The 16,454-nt window shown below is 42.9% G+C and overlaps 1 protein-coding gene across 1 annotated transcript; it reads left to right on the top strand.

Annotated features, from left to right (window-relative positions):
- The first annotated feature begins 3,291 nt into the window (after positions 1-3,291).
- NOL11 (nucleolar protein 11) lies at positions 3,292-16,272 on the top strand. The gene is made up of 18 exons (XM_054278967.1): positions 3,292-3,441; positions 4,827-4,940; positions 6,172-6,228; positions 6,802-6,947; positions 7,184-7,241; positions 7,758-7,896; positions 8,304-8,513; positions 8,812-8,888; positions 9,615-9,738; positions 10,400-10,503; positions 10,752-10,820; positions 11,558-11,742; positions 11,974-12,099; positions 12,258-12,473; positions 13,349-13,427; positions 14,286-14,378; positions 14,718-14,825; positions 15,136-16,272. The coding sequence occupies exons 1-18, from the start codon at positions 3,292-3,294 to the stop codon at positions 15,247-15,249; spliced, it is 2,169 nt and encodes a 722-aa protein (XP_054134942.1). The 3' UTR covers positions 15,250-16,272.
- The last annotated feature ends 182 nt before the right edge of the window (positions 16,273-16,454 follow it).

Below are 16,454 nucleotides of genomic sequence, written 5' to 3'. Positions count from 1 at the left end.
GGCCAATTAAAAGCTCTGTAATGTGTTCCTGCTTTGGATCAGAGTGCTCAGGTTTTCACTGATTGTGGAAGTGCCCAGGGCTGAGTTCTGCCTTGCTGTCCCCAGCACTCATCACCCAGCTGGTCAATGACAGGATCTTTAAATGCCTTTTTCTGTTTGGTTGGCTGCTATTCAGGGTAAGAGAGCTTTTTCTAGAATATTCCCAGCAGGCACACATGAAATGAAATGGGAAGGAAGGTCTGAGTATTTCAGTGTAACACCTTGAGGAGAGGGGGTTGTTTTCAGTGCTGATCTTTCCCTTTCTGTTGTGTTTTCAGACATGTTTATTAGGATTAAAATAGAGAGTTTTGCAGGTGTTCCTGACTTTGTTTGCAAAGATAAATGCTGTGATTATTTACTGGGTGCAGCCTCAGAGCCTGGTGAGCACAGCCTGTGTTCCTCTCCTCTGCCACAGTGACAAGAATCCCGTGATGCAGCCCTGCTAGGACTTGGCAAGGAATTTTTTATCAAGGAGAATACATTTCAGAGCAAAAACTGTGATAAGTTTGTTCAGGTTTCTATGAAAACCTCCAGGCTTTGCTTGTACTTTTGTGTATTTTGGATAGAACAATCATTACAAAACAACTGGCAATTCAGTGCAGCTTCAGAAGGGTCGATCTCCTAAAAAATCAAAAAGGGAGGGACCCACAAAAGTTGTTCCTGAAACCTGTACTTAATGGGATTTCTTATGAATGTAATGGTTAATTTTGTAAAGGACTGGATAAATACTATGGAAAGAAACTATTTGACCTTGTTCTTTGGCTTTTTTGATTATTCTGGAAGGTGATTTTGTGACATCTAGTAGCCAATTTGCATTGATTGCTGCTGTAGAGACTTTGAAACTGAAATATTTGTTCCTTGAATTTCAGTTTGTAACAAGACCGCTATACTTTGCTAAAACTGCTTTGAAGCTTGCTGCACTGTAACTTCCAAACAATGTGTTATCCTTTGAAATAAGCCAAATGTATATGCTTTTTATGAATTAGTGAGTGCAGTAAGAGAGAATTCAAAATCTTGTCAATAGGAGATTTTCTGTTGCCATTGTTTGGACTTGGTTTTCTACGTGTAAGTTAAAGTTGCTAAATAAGTCTAACAATGTTTCGCTTTAAATGAGCAGCATGGTCATTGAATTATGATCTCCTGTAGTTTTGTGGTGTCACTAAAGCAGGTTTTATTGGTTTCTTTCATTTCTGTGATAATTTCACGTGATTCTGTTATGTCCAGTAATTAATTTCTCTTATTTAGAGCACTGATGGCAACATCAGGCAAAGCATCACCACCATCAAAGAAGGACCAAGTCTTGATTTGCTCTGCACATTCAATAGTGCAAGGCTCAGCAGGAGAATTTGACTGTCATTTTTCTCATATCACTTAGTTTCTGTTTTTTTCCAAGTTATTTATTATTTTTAATATTGTATTTTTCATTGCATTTTGTTGTAAATAAACTACCAACAACTATTCTTTACAACGGTGGCTGTTTGCTTTGTTGGGTCTCCTGTAGGCAGAAACCTCCTCACTAACATGTAACATTGACATTTCTATCCCAGCTCTGAAAGTCACTTCCTCAAAATTAAATAGCACAAAGAATTAACTTTGTGAGGAAAATTTAAAGCACTTACAGCCTGTCCTGGGTTCTGTTGTGCCCCAGATCTGTTAAAGGTTTTACCGGGGCAGTGCCCCATCAGTCTGGCATTAGCCCATTCACTTGTAAATGACCATTTGGTTGACAAGGAAGTTTTTCATTGGGGAATCTAATTCTTTATGCAGGGTTTGGCAGCTCAGTGCTGTACCCAGTAACTGGAAAAGACTGGAAAAGAGACCACTCGAATGCTCTCAGGCTTGTCTCCAAGTCAGTTAATTTTACTCACCAGAAGTTTCTCTCGCACAACGGTTCTTTATAAGCTTTTACACAGAGACTTCACTTCCTCCATGGAAACGGAGCTTTCCCTGCTCCAGAGGAACGGCAGCGCTCATTCAGGAGGGAAAAGCTTCCGGGCAGCGTGGGACAGGGCAGGGGAACAAAGAGGGGACTGGAAATGTTTTAAACTGGAAATCGCACGGCTCAAATGGGACAGAGCCCGAGCAGCCCCGGGGACACCTCGGCAGCCGCTGGGTCACCGGAGCCGGGAGTGCCCGAGCGGGCGGGGACAGTGACCCCAGGGACCCGCACTGGCCTTCCACAGCCTGGGCTCCTGGTCTCGGGCAGGGCTGAGATCTGCACACGCTCAACATCCCACACAGGGAAACACAGCGCGGTGAAATCCCGAACGGGACCCTCCGACTGCGCTGACAGCGGGGCCGGGCTGCGCTGCCCTGGGGACAATCCCGCCCCCAGTGACACTGCCCTGGGGACAATCCCCGTCTGGTGCCGCTGCCCTGGGGACAATCCCGCCCCCAGTGACACTGCCCTGGGGACAATCCCGCCCCCAGTGACACTGCCCTGGGGACAGTCTCCGTCTGGTGCCGCTGCCCTGGGGACAATCCCGCCCCCAGTGACACTGCCCTGGGGACAATCCCACCCCCAGTGACACTGCCCTGGGGACAGTCTCCGTCTGGTGCCGCTGCCCTGGGGACAATCCCGCCCCCAGTGACACTGCCCTGGGGACAATCCCCTCCCGTGCCGCTGCCCAGGGGACAATCCCCCCTCAGTACCTCACAGGGCACGGGCAAGGGCGCGGCCGCCGCCCGGGACAGCCCCAGCCCAGCGGGGCCCGCGCTCACCCTCAGCCCCCGCGGAGCCCTCAGCGCCCGTCCCGGGCACATTGGCGCGCACGTGACCGCCTCATTAGCATACACGTGACCTTCCTTCCCAAAGACTTGACCCCGCTCATCGGCGTGCACGTGATCCATTCATTAGCGTCAATCTGAGCCCTCATTAGCATACAGCCGGCCCTACCGTGGGAACGCCGCGGGAGCGATGGGGACAGCCGAGTGAGGGCAGTGCCCGCGGCCCCCGGAGCGTCCCGCTGTGGGGCGCTGTCCCCAGGACAGCTGCCATCGCTCTCCGCACCCCTCACAGTACTCAGGGCCCGTAACGCCTTGGGAGTGCAGGGGCCCGTAGCCCTCAGTCGGGGCCCGCAGCCCTCAGCCGCTCGGGGCAGGCGAAGCCCGGCCGGGCAGCACCTCACGGCAGCGGCGCGCGCTCCCTGTCGCGACAGCGCCGGGCCCGTCCCGACCCCGGCCGGCTCCGCCCCGGGTCACGCGGGGGCGCGCGCGCCGCGCCAATTCTCGCGAGAGCCGGTCCTGGCCAAGATGGCGGCGCTGTGCGAGAGCTTCACGCTGCGCGGGCCGGGCCCCGGCGGCGGCGGCTCCGGACTCGACCCCGGGCTGTGCCTGGAGCCGGGCCCGGGCAGCGACCTCGTGCTGCTCACCGAGCGCGGCCGGGCCGCCACGCTCTTCAAGGTACCGCGCGCGCGTGCTCGGGGGGCAGCCCCGGCATGGGGGGTGTCCCGGGCAGGGCCGGGGCCGCGCCGTATCCCGTGTTCCCTCCCTCCCGGCTGTCCGGGCCAGGCCCCGCTGTCCCCGCCGCCATCCCCGTTGTTAATTCCCACTGCTGGGCTGGCTCCAGCCCGGGAGCGGCGCCGGCCCGGCCCGGCCATGCTCTGCCCCCTGCGCTCCCTCTGTTCGGGACCGCGGGGCGGCTCGGGCGCTTGTTCGGGTATTTCTCCTTTTGCTGATATTCCCTGTCCGTTCCCTGTCCCAAAAACACCTTCCCGAAGCCACAGACACGTATCCCTGCAGTGCCCGGTCCTGCGCTGTCAGCTCAGTGTCAGCTGCCGTCCTGCGGGCAGCAGGAGGACTTTAGTTCGCAGCACCTGAAAATGAAAATGTGTTCTGGTCTCTGGTATTTAACAGATCATAATAAGAAACTTTAAGACGAGTATTTGAATTTCTGTGTTTAGTTGCTATCACATCCACACGGTTGGGGATTGCAGTGACAGGACAAGCAGGAATGGGTTTTAACTAACAGAGAGTGGGTTTAGATTCGATATTGGGAAGAAATCGTTCCCTGTGAGGCTGGGCAGGCACAGGGTGCCCAGAGCAGCTGTGGCTGCCCCTGAATCCTTGGCAGTGCCCAAGGCCAGGCTGGGCAGGGCTTGGAGCAGCCTGGGACAGTGGAAGTGTCCCTGCCATGGCAGGGGGTGAAACTTGGTGATCTAAAGTCCCTTCCAACCCAAACCATTCAATAATCTAACCTCCTTTGGGTTGTTTATTCCCCCAGCCAAGACCATCTGTGAGAACACAACTTGCTGTAAATACACTCAGTGTTGTAAATACACCCAGTGTACTCCTGAGGGAGGAGAGGGGCTCAGTGCCCTGGCTGTGAATCACACAGAGCAGGAGGTCAGACTGCAAAATCCACTGCTCTTGGTGTCAATAACTCACCTGGAAATAGAAGAGAAAAAGCACAAGTCTGTGTGTGATTGTATTAGTCAGTAAATACAAATGACATTAGTGATAAAATGAATATCTGCCCTTTGAAGAAGCCATGCCTTGTACCTGTGCTTCACAGCATAAACCCTTCAGACTGTGACAGGTCAAAGTTATTTCTTACATTAAAAGAAATCTCATTAATGTAGAGTTCTTCCCTGTTATTCTGAAATTGTTGGTGGTAGAGGTGGAAACAGGAATGCTCAAGAGGAATTTCTGAATAAAGCAGTTTCCATATTTTAATATTCTACATCAGGTCAGATGTGGCTGCCTCTCATTTCCTTTCTGTCATGGAGAAGTGCCCACAGTGTTTCACATGTTCCATTTAACTTGCATTGTCTTTGTTCTCACTCCAGATTTCGGATCAGAAGCCCCTGGGCTGTTGGTCAGTCAAGCATGGGCAGATCCTCACCTGTCCTGTCGTGTGCAACTTTGAAACCCACGAGTACATTGCAGTTCATGATGACAAGGTGAGAGCCTTCATCTTCTAGAGAGGGAAAAGGAGTTGGGGGATCCTCCTGAGGGAGGTAGGTGTGAAAAAATCAGCAGTGGGACATTTCTGGTTGGAAGTGGGGAGCCCTCAGCACACTGGTGATGTGTAGGGGTACCAGTTGTGGGTTTGTCTGGGTCTGGATTGAAGGCACTTGGGACAATAATTCATGTTCAGACTCAGCTGTTTATTATTTCTTATCAGTAAAACAGTCTCACCACTGTGACTTTGGCAGCTTTTCATTAGAAGGCAAAAAATGGCCAACAATCTCTTGTTCCAAGGTCTTTTAAGACTAAACTGTCCAATTAAGAGCTGACACCTGGATTATTTTCCCTTTAACCCAATAACTAATCCCAGAGAGCCCCCAGTGCAGACTTTTCCACCCAATTACAAAATGCCACCCAAACCCATGAAGAAGAAACCCAGGACAATACCCTGTGCCCTCCATCTTGCTTCCATCCACAACACACTAAAAATCCCAAACCATCAATTTCTCACCAAGTGATTCACCTACACTGCTCTCTATGATCTGTTTCACACTTTTGTGGGTTCTTTCTCCATGGATGAGGGTCTAAGCCAGTGCTCCCCTGGGGGTCAGGGCACCCAGAGCAGACAGAGAATTATTCCCAGTGCCCTGGGTTTGCACAGTGCCATGAGCAGGTTCTGTGCTGAGCACCATGGTCTGGTGGCCTTGGACACAGGAGATGCTCAGTGCCTGCTGCTGCACTCCCTGAGCATGAGTTACTTCTCCTCTTGCAGCCTGGGTGACATCTACAGCTTTGTGGCACTGGAGTGGTTCCAATAGCTCACACCTCCATCCTTGTTTTCCTGCTCTTGTTTCACAGTTCAAAGTTTCTCTTGTGTTTATGGAGCATTTGCTTAGACCATGCTGAGCCTTTGGCTTTTCACTGTTGTGAAATATCACTCCTGGCCTTGCATTGCTTGTGAAAATCTGTATTTCACCTGTCTCCATCACTCTGATCTACTTTAATTCAGAGTTCTGCTCTGTCTTTTCCTTTATTCTCTCCTGTCCTTTATTTCCAGCTCAGGATTTCTGAGCTTGGTTTCTATTCCTGCTCCCCCTGGGGCAGTTCCCCCTCAGGTTGCCCTGAATGCTCCCTGTTGTTTCCTCCTGTTGCAGTTTCTGGTATTTTGAGTGCTGAGAAGTCTCTGTGTTACTGCTTTACCTGAAAATGATGCTTCTCTTAAAGGTTTTAAGAATATGGAAGAATGAAGACCTTAACTTGGACAAAGCCTTTAAAGCAACAGTAAGTGTCCTTCAGGTGTTCTCTTTTGTGTTTTGGATCCTGGTGGAGGGAAAAACTGCTCCAATTTTCATAGTATTGGCCATGTTACATTTTAGCTGAACTTGTGCTTCGTGATGTTGTGGAGTATTGCAAGGAATCCACTTGCACTGACTTTAGCATCAGAATATTTCTCCTAAAGTGATTTTTATGCCAAGGCCAGCATTTCTGAGGACTTTCTGAAGATGACGAATTGTGTTCAGTTACAGATCTCCATGTTCTGCTGGTTGATGTGTTAAACATCACTTTGTGCGTTGCTGTAGAGCAGTTGTGTGACCTCCTGACCCTGTCCTGTATTTTGGGATGTGATTCAGGGATGTGATGCTGGTCAAGACATTTTCCTGGCTTTTTTTTGGGGTAGTGATTTTCATTATTTGTGGCATTTCAGCAAATCAACAACATTCAGATCTACATTATTAAGAATCTTAAAGCTTCCTAATTTTTCTGTTAAAAGTTTATTGGCAAAATGAGAATAATGAACTAATCACTAAGTTTTCAGAGATGTGTAGCAGAGAACTGAGATTTTTGTTCTTGCAGCTCTCAGCAGACGTGTACAGGATCCACTCCCTGCCCCAGGGGGGGGCCCTGGTGCTGTTCAGGGGAGGGGGGGTCCGGACCCTGGATGTGCTCCTGGAGGCTCCTCAGCAGGAGATCGAGAACCTCGTCTCAGCTGAGACCATCAGGTCAGTGGGGCCTCTCTGGGGGGTTCCTGCTGAATTCTTGGACTGTGAAAATTGGGGAAAATCAAAGACCGAGATCATGGAGTTGGACGTTTTCTTCCAACGCTTGGGTTTTAAACTCTTGGGGTTATTTATTCACTGGACTGATTCTAAAATTAGAAGGTGCCTGGTGTATAGTGCTATGACTTTCTGTATAAACCTGGAATTTGCAGGATGTTCATCCAGCTTTCTGGTTTTAGGTGGAGTGGAGCTTTTATGGAAGGCCAAGAACCTGTCTTAATTTTCACTACTCAGAAAGTGAGTTAAATATTTTTTATTTTAAAAACTCTCCTAGCAGGAGACCTGAGTGCTTTTATCGAAATCCATCACTAGTTTCATTTCATTTTTAAAGCTTTTAGTAGAATAATTATCCTGATTTAAATGGAAGTTGTTTTGCATTCAGGGCTGAGAGCTGGGCTCTCAGAACTGCACAGAACAATTAATAAAATGAAGTACAGTAGACATTGTGTGACTCTTCATTGCTCATTGTGAAGATCTATTGAATAGTTTGTATGTTTTTAAAAAAGGAATTATACCTGAATCTGTCTTTATGCAAATGTTTCTTCCTGTAAATCCATTTGTTGCATCAAATAAGAATTTCCTTTACTTGTTAGTCTGCAGACTACTCCAAATAATTCTGTAGGTGCTATAGAAAACACAATTTCCTAATTTTGCACAACATCCAAAGTTAAGCAGTACTGATATCTGAATTTCTGTTACATCTTCTTTGTGTAAATTAAGGAAAAACTTCCTTTTCTTTTTCTTTTATTTTAGGATAAGGATTTTTTTGTCTATGTACAGAAGCCTAAGCTGAACAGTCTACACAAATACAAGCTTGAACAACAGAAATTAGCCAGGCCACTGTGTTTCACAGCACACATTACAAACCAAACTGTCACACTTCTGTGCTTGTGTAAGTTGTATTTGTTAATGGGTTGTGATAATGAAGCAAAGAATTGTATGAAAGGGCATAAAATGTTTATATTTATGAAATGCTGTTTAATATTTTTAGTTTTTTAAGCTTTCTAAAGTAGCTACAAGTATTAATGAAAGATTCCTGGTACTTCAATGGTTGCAAAGACCAAGTGTTCCTACCTGTGATCACTTGTACCCTGCAGATCTCACTGCACCTTCATTGCTGTACTTTTATTTTGCTGCTTTGGATTATAAAAAGTCCTTTAAATATCCTGCATTAATTCTTCTCTCAGCATTCACTGGATATTGTTTGTTTTTTTAATGTTCTTTTGCCAAATGATATCAAACCGTTTTTTTCCACAAAAAAACTTCGTAAAAGAGTGATTATTATTTTTCTTTTGACAGATACCAATCATTCTGTGTATCAGGTTCTGATACCTCTACAGCAAGATACTGAAGAAGAAGAGGAAAAAGAAGAAGAAATTTTGTCCAAGTCACTACTACTAAAACTTTCAGTATCTGGAGCTGCTCTGAAAGGAACATCTTTAGTTGTCCTGGACAAAGACCACGTTGCAGTGTTGGGCAATGTCCCTGATCCTGGGAGAAAGCCCAAAGGTAACTTGAAAAATCATATTGGGCTATTGTAAGGTCTAAAATTTCCTTGGGCAAAGCACTGGGTGTGAAAACTGCTGTCTGTCTTGTCCCAGCCTCTGCTTTAAAGCTCTTCACTGGAAACCCAGCATTTCTCTGAACTGAGATTTAACCTGAATGATGTAATTCCTAATGCTAAATCTGCCTGAGCTCTTTTGAAACAGTTATTTCTGTTTCCTCCAGAGTTTGTGACTGAAAGTAGCAAAGGCAAATGTGGTGCTTGTGTTGCTTTTTGGTCTCATCCATCTGTTACTTCCCTCAGAGTTCCTGACCATATGGAACACAAAATTCCAGACGTTGCAAACCTGCAAGGAGCTGCCCCGGGGGACCAGCGGCCAGGTGAGGCTCAGCCCTGCCTTTGGCTCCTGGGCCTTTGTGCTTTTGGCAGCAGGGCAGGGAGTGTTGGGCTGCAGAGCTCTGCTGCTGCTGGGGGAGGAGCAGGAATTGCAACTTCTGCAGCAAAATGATTGCTGAGCAGTTAATGAGCACTTTCTGTCAGAATATGCATTGGGAGAGTGGTGCCTGTAGGAATTTCTGATCATTTAGTGCTTTATCACTTCTCATGATCGTGATTATTTGGTGTGAATGAAAGCACTGAGCACAAACCCCAGCAGTGTCTGTTCTGTTCAGGCAATTTGCAGTTGAAGGCCCAAATGATTCTGTGAACACCTGAGCAGCACTTCAAGCTATTCCAGAGTCAGATGGGTGAAATTACATGTAAGGAATAAATGCACTAGTGAACCAGAACAGCTCACTGCTGTTGTCTTAAAATTGCACAAGAGGAACCTTAAAATGTTAAATTTTCAGAGGACTTAATGCTTTGGAGCAGCATTATTGCCCACTATATTTTAGGACATCCCTGGAAAAATACTCAGCATGTGTAATTTCTGTATTTAAAATCAGCAGTTAATGAAGGTTTGCTAGCAAATGTTAAACCTACCACAAATAATTTAAAATATTCTGATCACTGACTTCCAGTTGAAGCTTACAGTAAGGAGTTACACATGAGTGCAGGAACTCACTTTTCTGCTTATCTCATTTATGATACATTTTAATATTTTGCAGTTGTGGTGTTATGAGGAAAAATTTTTTCTAATTCATGGGAAAGTGCTGACTGTAATTATGTACAAGTGTGAAACATCATCCTTGGCAGCTGCTGTGGGAAAGCTCAAGGACAGTCAAAGCCTTGGTAAGATTTTTTTTTTTTACAGTGAAAAGACCTTGCAAAAGGAAGATGTCTGAAATTATATAAAAATTATTTTAACACAGTCCTATAAAATTAATTCATTGAATCTAATAATTCACACTGTCTTGTATTCCTGGCTGCTAAATTTACTGGTGCTGCGAGCACCAAAGCACACAAATATCTGAGTTTATTGTGGCTTCACTTAGCCTGGGTTGTCATTCAGATCCTGGAATCACTGAGAACACTGGAATGCTGGTGATGAACACTGAGAACAAAGTGAAATGCTGTTCCCTAAAAAGTATTCTCAAAGAGTTTGTGGTTGGACAGGGCAATGTCAAACCTTAGTTTGTGAACTTCAGTTTAAAATTGTCCTGTCACAGTGGTTTTAAACCCTGCAGTGGTAAAGCATTGCAAGTAATGCTCAGGATAAATTGTGTAATAACTTTCTTCTCTTGCTCCCAGAGGCAAAATGGAGGAACAGTATAAAAAAAAAACTCATAAAATTACCCACTGCTGAAATAAAACTGGCAACTTTCTTGGCATAAAATCCCTGGCATTATAGTTTAGAAAGTATCTATTAGCATAAGAAGTTGATGCAATATTCATACTTCAATAAATGTGCTGTAAGTGTTACCTTCATGCAGTTTCATTTGTGTGTTCCCAGATGTGTCCTCGTTTGTGAACTGGAATGCCCTGCAAGAGGAAGAGCTGGTGGCTCCCCTTGAGTCCCAGGAGTCTGTAGCTCTGAAAGCAGAGTCCAAAATGAATGTAAGTCAGCACTGGGGTCATTTGGGGTTGTTGTTTGTCTTGTCTCTTCCCCATGCTGCTGCTCTAGGTGTTGCAGCAGAAAGAAATTTCACTTTATTTGTCACTGATTGTTTCTAACACTTTCTGGAATTAAAATTAGTAATTATAGTCTGGACAGCAAGCTGACACATGAAGTGTCCTTTTATTTTGCTTGAAATCCTTAAACATTTTGGAGCTGAATAATAACTCTGTGTTTTTCTTCACCACAGTTAAGATCAAACAGGAGCACTGGACAATCAGGGTCCTTATCAGTTGAGCAGCTCTTGATAAGACTCAAAGTAAGTACCCCAAATATCCTCAAGTAGTGTTTAGACACTCAGAATATTCTGGGTGTCTCTTTAGCTGTTACCTCTTTCCACATACAGGGTGACCAAGCTGCCGTGAGCAGGTGAGATGAAGGATATTGTTATTATCATTTTTGTGCATTTGGGCATGATGAAATTAAGTTTTGTCATAGGACTATATTTTGATAACTGTACATGGCTTATAACAGCTGAGTTCTGGAAACTTGCACAAATTTGTTCATTTTTAATGACAGTATCTTACAGTAAATAAGGGAGGATATTTCATCTGAACTTTGCTTGTTTAGGTTCTTATTTATGGCCTTAATTTTGTTGAAGGCATTTTGGCCTTAGGAGGATGGAGGAATTGTCAGGAATTCCACTGTAAATTCAGCAAAAAGCTCTTTAGTTCCTTTCTAGAACTTGCTGCAAGTGCTGTGATAGCTCACACAGGAAGGGAAACTCATCTACAGCTCACCTGCTATTGTCACTGATGTAACAGCTGATTAATGAGCTTGCCTGAGTTCAGAGTGAGGAACCTCCTCATTTAGCTCCTTCAGGCTTGAGAGAATCTATCCTATCAAAACACAGAGTGGTGAGGGATTTCTTTAAATTTTTGTAAATTGAATTCCAAACTAGATCTGCTTCCTTAATGCCACCTTCTAATTAATGCCAGGGTAGTTGTCAAACATGTGCCATGCACTTCTGAGTTGCACAGTATTTGTCTTTTCCAGGATACTTCTAATTATGTGGTGGAAATTGAATTGAAAAAACTAATAGCAAGAGCACCGACCCTAGATCTGCAAGCTGCCATTGGCTGTGTGGTCACTGCCCTCACAGACAGATGTAAAAAAAATCCAAAGTTCTACCCTCAAAGTTTGCTGCAGGAGATCGTTGAAACCCGGGACTTGTCCTACAGGTAATGACTCTGCATTTTTTAAAGTGTAAGGAATAATTTTTAAAATTAAAAAAAGCTAGAAATAAAATTTTTATAAGCTGCTCTTGAATTATCAGAATTTAGTACCAAAGATGTTTATTTTCTTGTTGGTGTTTTACATCAAATTCCATCTGGGGAGGAAGATTACTACTACTACCTAAAGTGTAGTTCTCAGTGTGGACCGTGCAACCTATTAATTTCATATTCTTATAGTTTATGTCCAGATTTAATGGCTGTTGCTTTGGAGCAAAAAGACCTGCAGCTCTTACAGATCTGCCTAGAACGGTTTCCAGATATTCCTGAAGAAATCACTTATGCTTGCCTGAAAGCATTTTTAAGGTAACTCAAAATCAGTCTTTCCTTTTTGTCTTCACTAAATTTTAGTCTGGCTTTGTTCTCATAATAAGCTTCATAGAATTCATTATATGTGTTGATGGCACTGCTGATTTTAAAGCTAATAATTAAAAGTGTTAAATGTCTGAAATTTTCTTCTACAGCATGAGTGAAGACCATCTTAAAAGTGTAGATGTAAACCTGGATTCTGCCATCTGTTACGTTGATGTTGAATGCAATGACATGGAAGTTAAAACTGAAATTCTAGAAAATGGTTTCAGTGAAGAGATGGACCAGGACATGTGTGATACCAAAATCCCAAAGGAAAGGCAGAGTGATGGTGAATCCTGCCCTGTTGGGCTTCAGAAGGCAGCATTGCTGTATCCTCTGTGGGGAGGTGTGACTGTGTTCACAGGGGTCTGAGGATGAGGGAGGGGATGAGGATCTGACTCCATGTTTCAGAAGGCTGATTTATTATTTTATGGTATAAATTATATTAAAAATATACTGAAAGAGTAGAAGAAAAGATTTCATCAGAAGACTGGCTAAGAATAGAATAAGAAGGAATGATAACAAAGGTTTGTGTCTCAGACAGAGTCTGAGCCAGCTGACTGTGATTGGCCATTAATTAGAAACAACCCCATGAGACCAATCCCAGATGCACCTGTTGCATTCCACAGCAGCAGATAACCATTGTTTACATTTTGTTCCTGAGGCCTCTCAGCTTCTCAGGAGGAAAAATCCTAAGGAAAGGATTTTCCATAAAAGATGTCTGTGACAGGGAAGGGCAGGCAGAGCTCTGCACGTGCTGTGGGTGTTTGTGTTTGCTATTGCCAAAAGGCAAAACCTCAGTTCCTGCTCAGAGTTTGAGTTCTCCTAAGAGCTGTTCCTACTCAGTAGAAAAACTGTTTAAATATAAATAGAAATATTTAGCTTTTAGAATGTATCTACACCAATTTAAATTTAGTTTTATTACACTTTTGCAATAATTTTTCTCTACTTAAGAGCAAAGGTATCAGTGCTTTGGATATTTGCCTGTTAAAGCACATCAGGCAGTTACACTCTTGTGGTGGACAGAACTGTTCAAGTTGAATCTATTGTAATGGTTCAGTTGCTGTGGATATTTCATGATAAAAATAAGATTCAAATAGAACTTCTCTCAAAAACCTAGAGAAATATTTTCTTTAGAATTCACTCTGCTTTGAAGAAACTGCTATTTTTCCTGCAATGTTATTCCCTTAATAGCACTGCACAGAAATGCTGTTCTCCATTCAGCTTACACTGAAACCTTTCTTTTGCCTCACCTGAAAAACCTTCCAGCTCAACAAGCTATTGTAAGTATTTTAGCATTAAAAAGTATAAAACCACTTATTTTGTGGTGAAGGAAAGAGAAAAGATTTTTCTCTATTGTATAAGAGAAATTCACCATTTTTTCAGGAGTCTGAATAACAAACTAATGCATGAAAATGAAATTAGGATGCCTAATAAGAGTTAATATTAAGGAATATCACATTTTTCCATATACTTATGTAATTTTCTTGATATTTGTAGTCCTTGCTTGTTTTAGAAGATGTAAGTAAGAAACTCTCTTTATGACCCAGCACACCTGGAAAAAGTTCATATTCTGTTAGCAAGGAATAATACCTTCCCTTGATTTAGATGTTTTTTTAAGAAAGGAGAAAGACACAGTAATTTAGTCAGTCCTATTAGAAACAGAAGATTAGAAAATATGAGGAAAAAACTCTGTATAATCCCAAATGTAATACAAATCTAGATCACCTCAGTTAAGGAAAAGCCCCACCAAACTCCCCTGTTTCTCAGAATCTGAAATACAACTTCAAGAACTGTGTGTACCTGAGCATATGTGTGATTTTCCAGTGATTTTAGAAAAACCCCACACATCAAAACAAAGCTGATCTCATCTCTGACACATTTCCTGGAACAGTGATTACCCCTGAATGTAATTTACACTGAATATTGCTGGGAATTTTCAAACATCCAGCTATGGGTGGTGTAAGAGAACCATAAAACTTGTTTTTGATGTGTAGTATACAGGCATGTATGTTGCATTCAAAAGCAAAAAATAAAATTTAAAAATCCTTATGAATATTTCCATGTGCAAATGGTAATACAAACCTCTTGGTCTATTAAATGTTTGTCCTTTACAAATATCCTGACTCTTCTACTTGCAGCTATTTCTCAGGTATTTATATTACCTGTATGTGAAATGCAGTGAAAAAGTGAACACCACTCTTCCTGGAATACGCTCTCCCACAATAAATCAGGTGAGCAGCTCATTCTATCCCACAAAAAATCAGGTGAGGAGCTCATTGTAAGAGTGGTGCTTCCTTCTCTTTCTGGGGTGTGTAACTGTGAAAAGTTGGGAATATCTAAAATCAACTGACACCTGCATTCATTCTACCAAGAGCTGTCCATCAGTGTAACCTCCATGAAGTCAGATGTAACACTTTAACAATCAAAATGCAAATATTCCTTAAAATATGCCTGAACATGTGAGCCCATGCATTTTGCAGTAGAAGTTAATGTCTCAGAGTTCAGCTTTTAAAGGCAAATGTGTTATTTCCAGACTGGGAAGTGTAAGTGGACTTTTTGTTTCTCTTCAGATCATGGATTGGATGTGCCTGTTGCTTGATGCCCAATTCACTGTCATGGTGATGCTTCCAGAAGCAAAGGACTTGCTTTCAAACCTGCATAAGTTTGTGAGAGCCCAAGTAAGTTGCATCTTCTGGGAAAATTCTTTGATTTTCTGTTGGATTCAGAATATGGATGTTGAGAACAGGGGGAGACAGACAACAACAAATTATACAGTGAATCAAATAATGTCTGTCCTCCTCTGTATGCTCTGTCCTGAGCGTGAATTGCAGTTGCCTCTGTGTCATTTGGATTTCAAATAAACCAAATACTTATTTGGTTAAATATCTTAAGCTGTGCAGAACCAGAGATAATTCCACAGTATGATGATGTACAAAAAGAAAGGGATATTATATTTTACTATAAATGTCTCTCTTTTCTTCCTTTCAGGTACGGTTCTACTCAGAACTCAACAAGATTGAGGGAAGTTTGAGGGAATTACAAAGACTGAACCACCTGAGAGAATCTCAGACCTATTCTATTGAAGTGCTGGAAATCATTTGAATTTGAAGCTCATTAACACATTTATTTTGTATTGATTCCTTTTATGACAAGGATGTATTAGCACTCCATATTGGGGCTGTCAAAAGTTGTTTTCTACGTAGGAGGAGCCTGGTTACTCTGTAGCTACATGGGAGTTGTAAGTTTGAACCTTGTGTATTAAAATCTCTCTTTTTGACTGGATGAGAAGCTGGATGTTTGCTTATATTTTCATGTAGAATTTTGTGATCATGAGAACTTCCTAGAATACCACACAAATCTTGGCTAAACACAAGATGGATGTGGCAGAAGTGCTGAGGGCATAACTTGCTCTCTTGGGCTGTGTAACTTGGGAAGAGCTGCACACACAGTTAAAAGGCTCAAGTCACTTTGGAAGGTGACATGTTTGGTTGTATTTATACACTGTCAGTACCAAATGTATGTACAGGTCTGAAAAAAACCTCTGCAGTAGCAGCTGAAGATTTATAGAGGGGACTTCTTGGCACTGGTAGTAAGTTGCTTTCAATATTTTGGACAAGAAAACTTATCTTGAATTTAAAATAAGAACATTCTTACCTATATCAGTTTGTTTTCTGTAAGTACTTTTTCAACTACTGAACACCTCAGATTAGTTAATGTCACCTGTGCTGCTTGAATTCTAGCATTTCAAAGTACATCTTAGATTGATTTTGACTCTCTTTGAAATACAAAGAACTAAAGTTTTATGCAGAAAACATTTGTTGAAGATTTTACAGGTGTGTTGACTTATTCTTCTGATGAGGCATTCACTTAAAGCTGACCTGTTACAAGATACTTGTGGGACTATTCATCTGGAATAGGGAAAAATGGGACAGAAGTATAATGCTGAATTTCCTGGAGTTGAGTATGAGGTGGATTGTTGGGGACAAGATAATCAGTACATTTTCAGAACAGCAAATATGATGTTATTTTTACTAATTATGTGATGGAATATTAGTAGAATTCAGCATATCAGTACATTGATATACTTTGGTTTTCATCATCTAAATAAAATGTCAATTGGAGCTATACTGAATTACCTCAGCAAAAGTCATGTAAGCCCTTCCTTCCTTCCTACACCTGCCTTCCAGTCTGCTGCTGAGCTCTGGTGTGACATTACTCTTAGAAAAATGTCTGTGGAACTGATTTGAGAGCTGAACACCTGAATACAATTCCTAACACAAGTTATGAAATAGTTTGGAGTGAAGGAC

The sequence above is a fragment of the Melozone crissalis genome, unplaced genomic scaffold (genome assembly GCF_028551555.1).
Source record: "Melozone crissalis strain CALT ecotype California unplaced genomic scaffold, PUWL_Pcris_2 ptg000026l_1, whole genome shotgun sequence".
NCBI lineage: Eukaryota > Metazoa > Chordata > Aves > Passeriformes > Passerellidae > Melozone > Melozone crissalis.
This window is presented reverse-complemented; position numbering and strand designations above follow the sequence as displayed.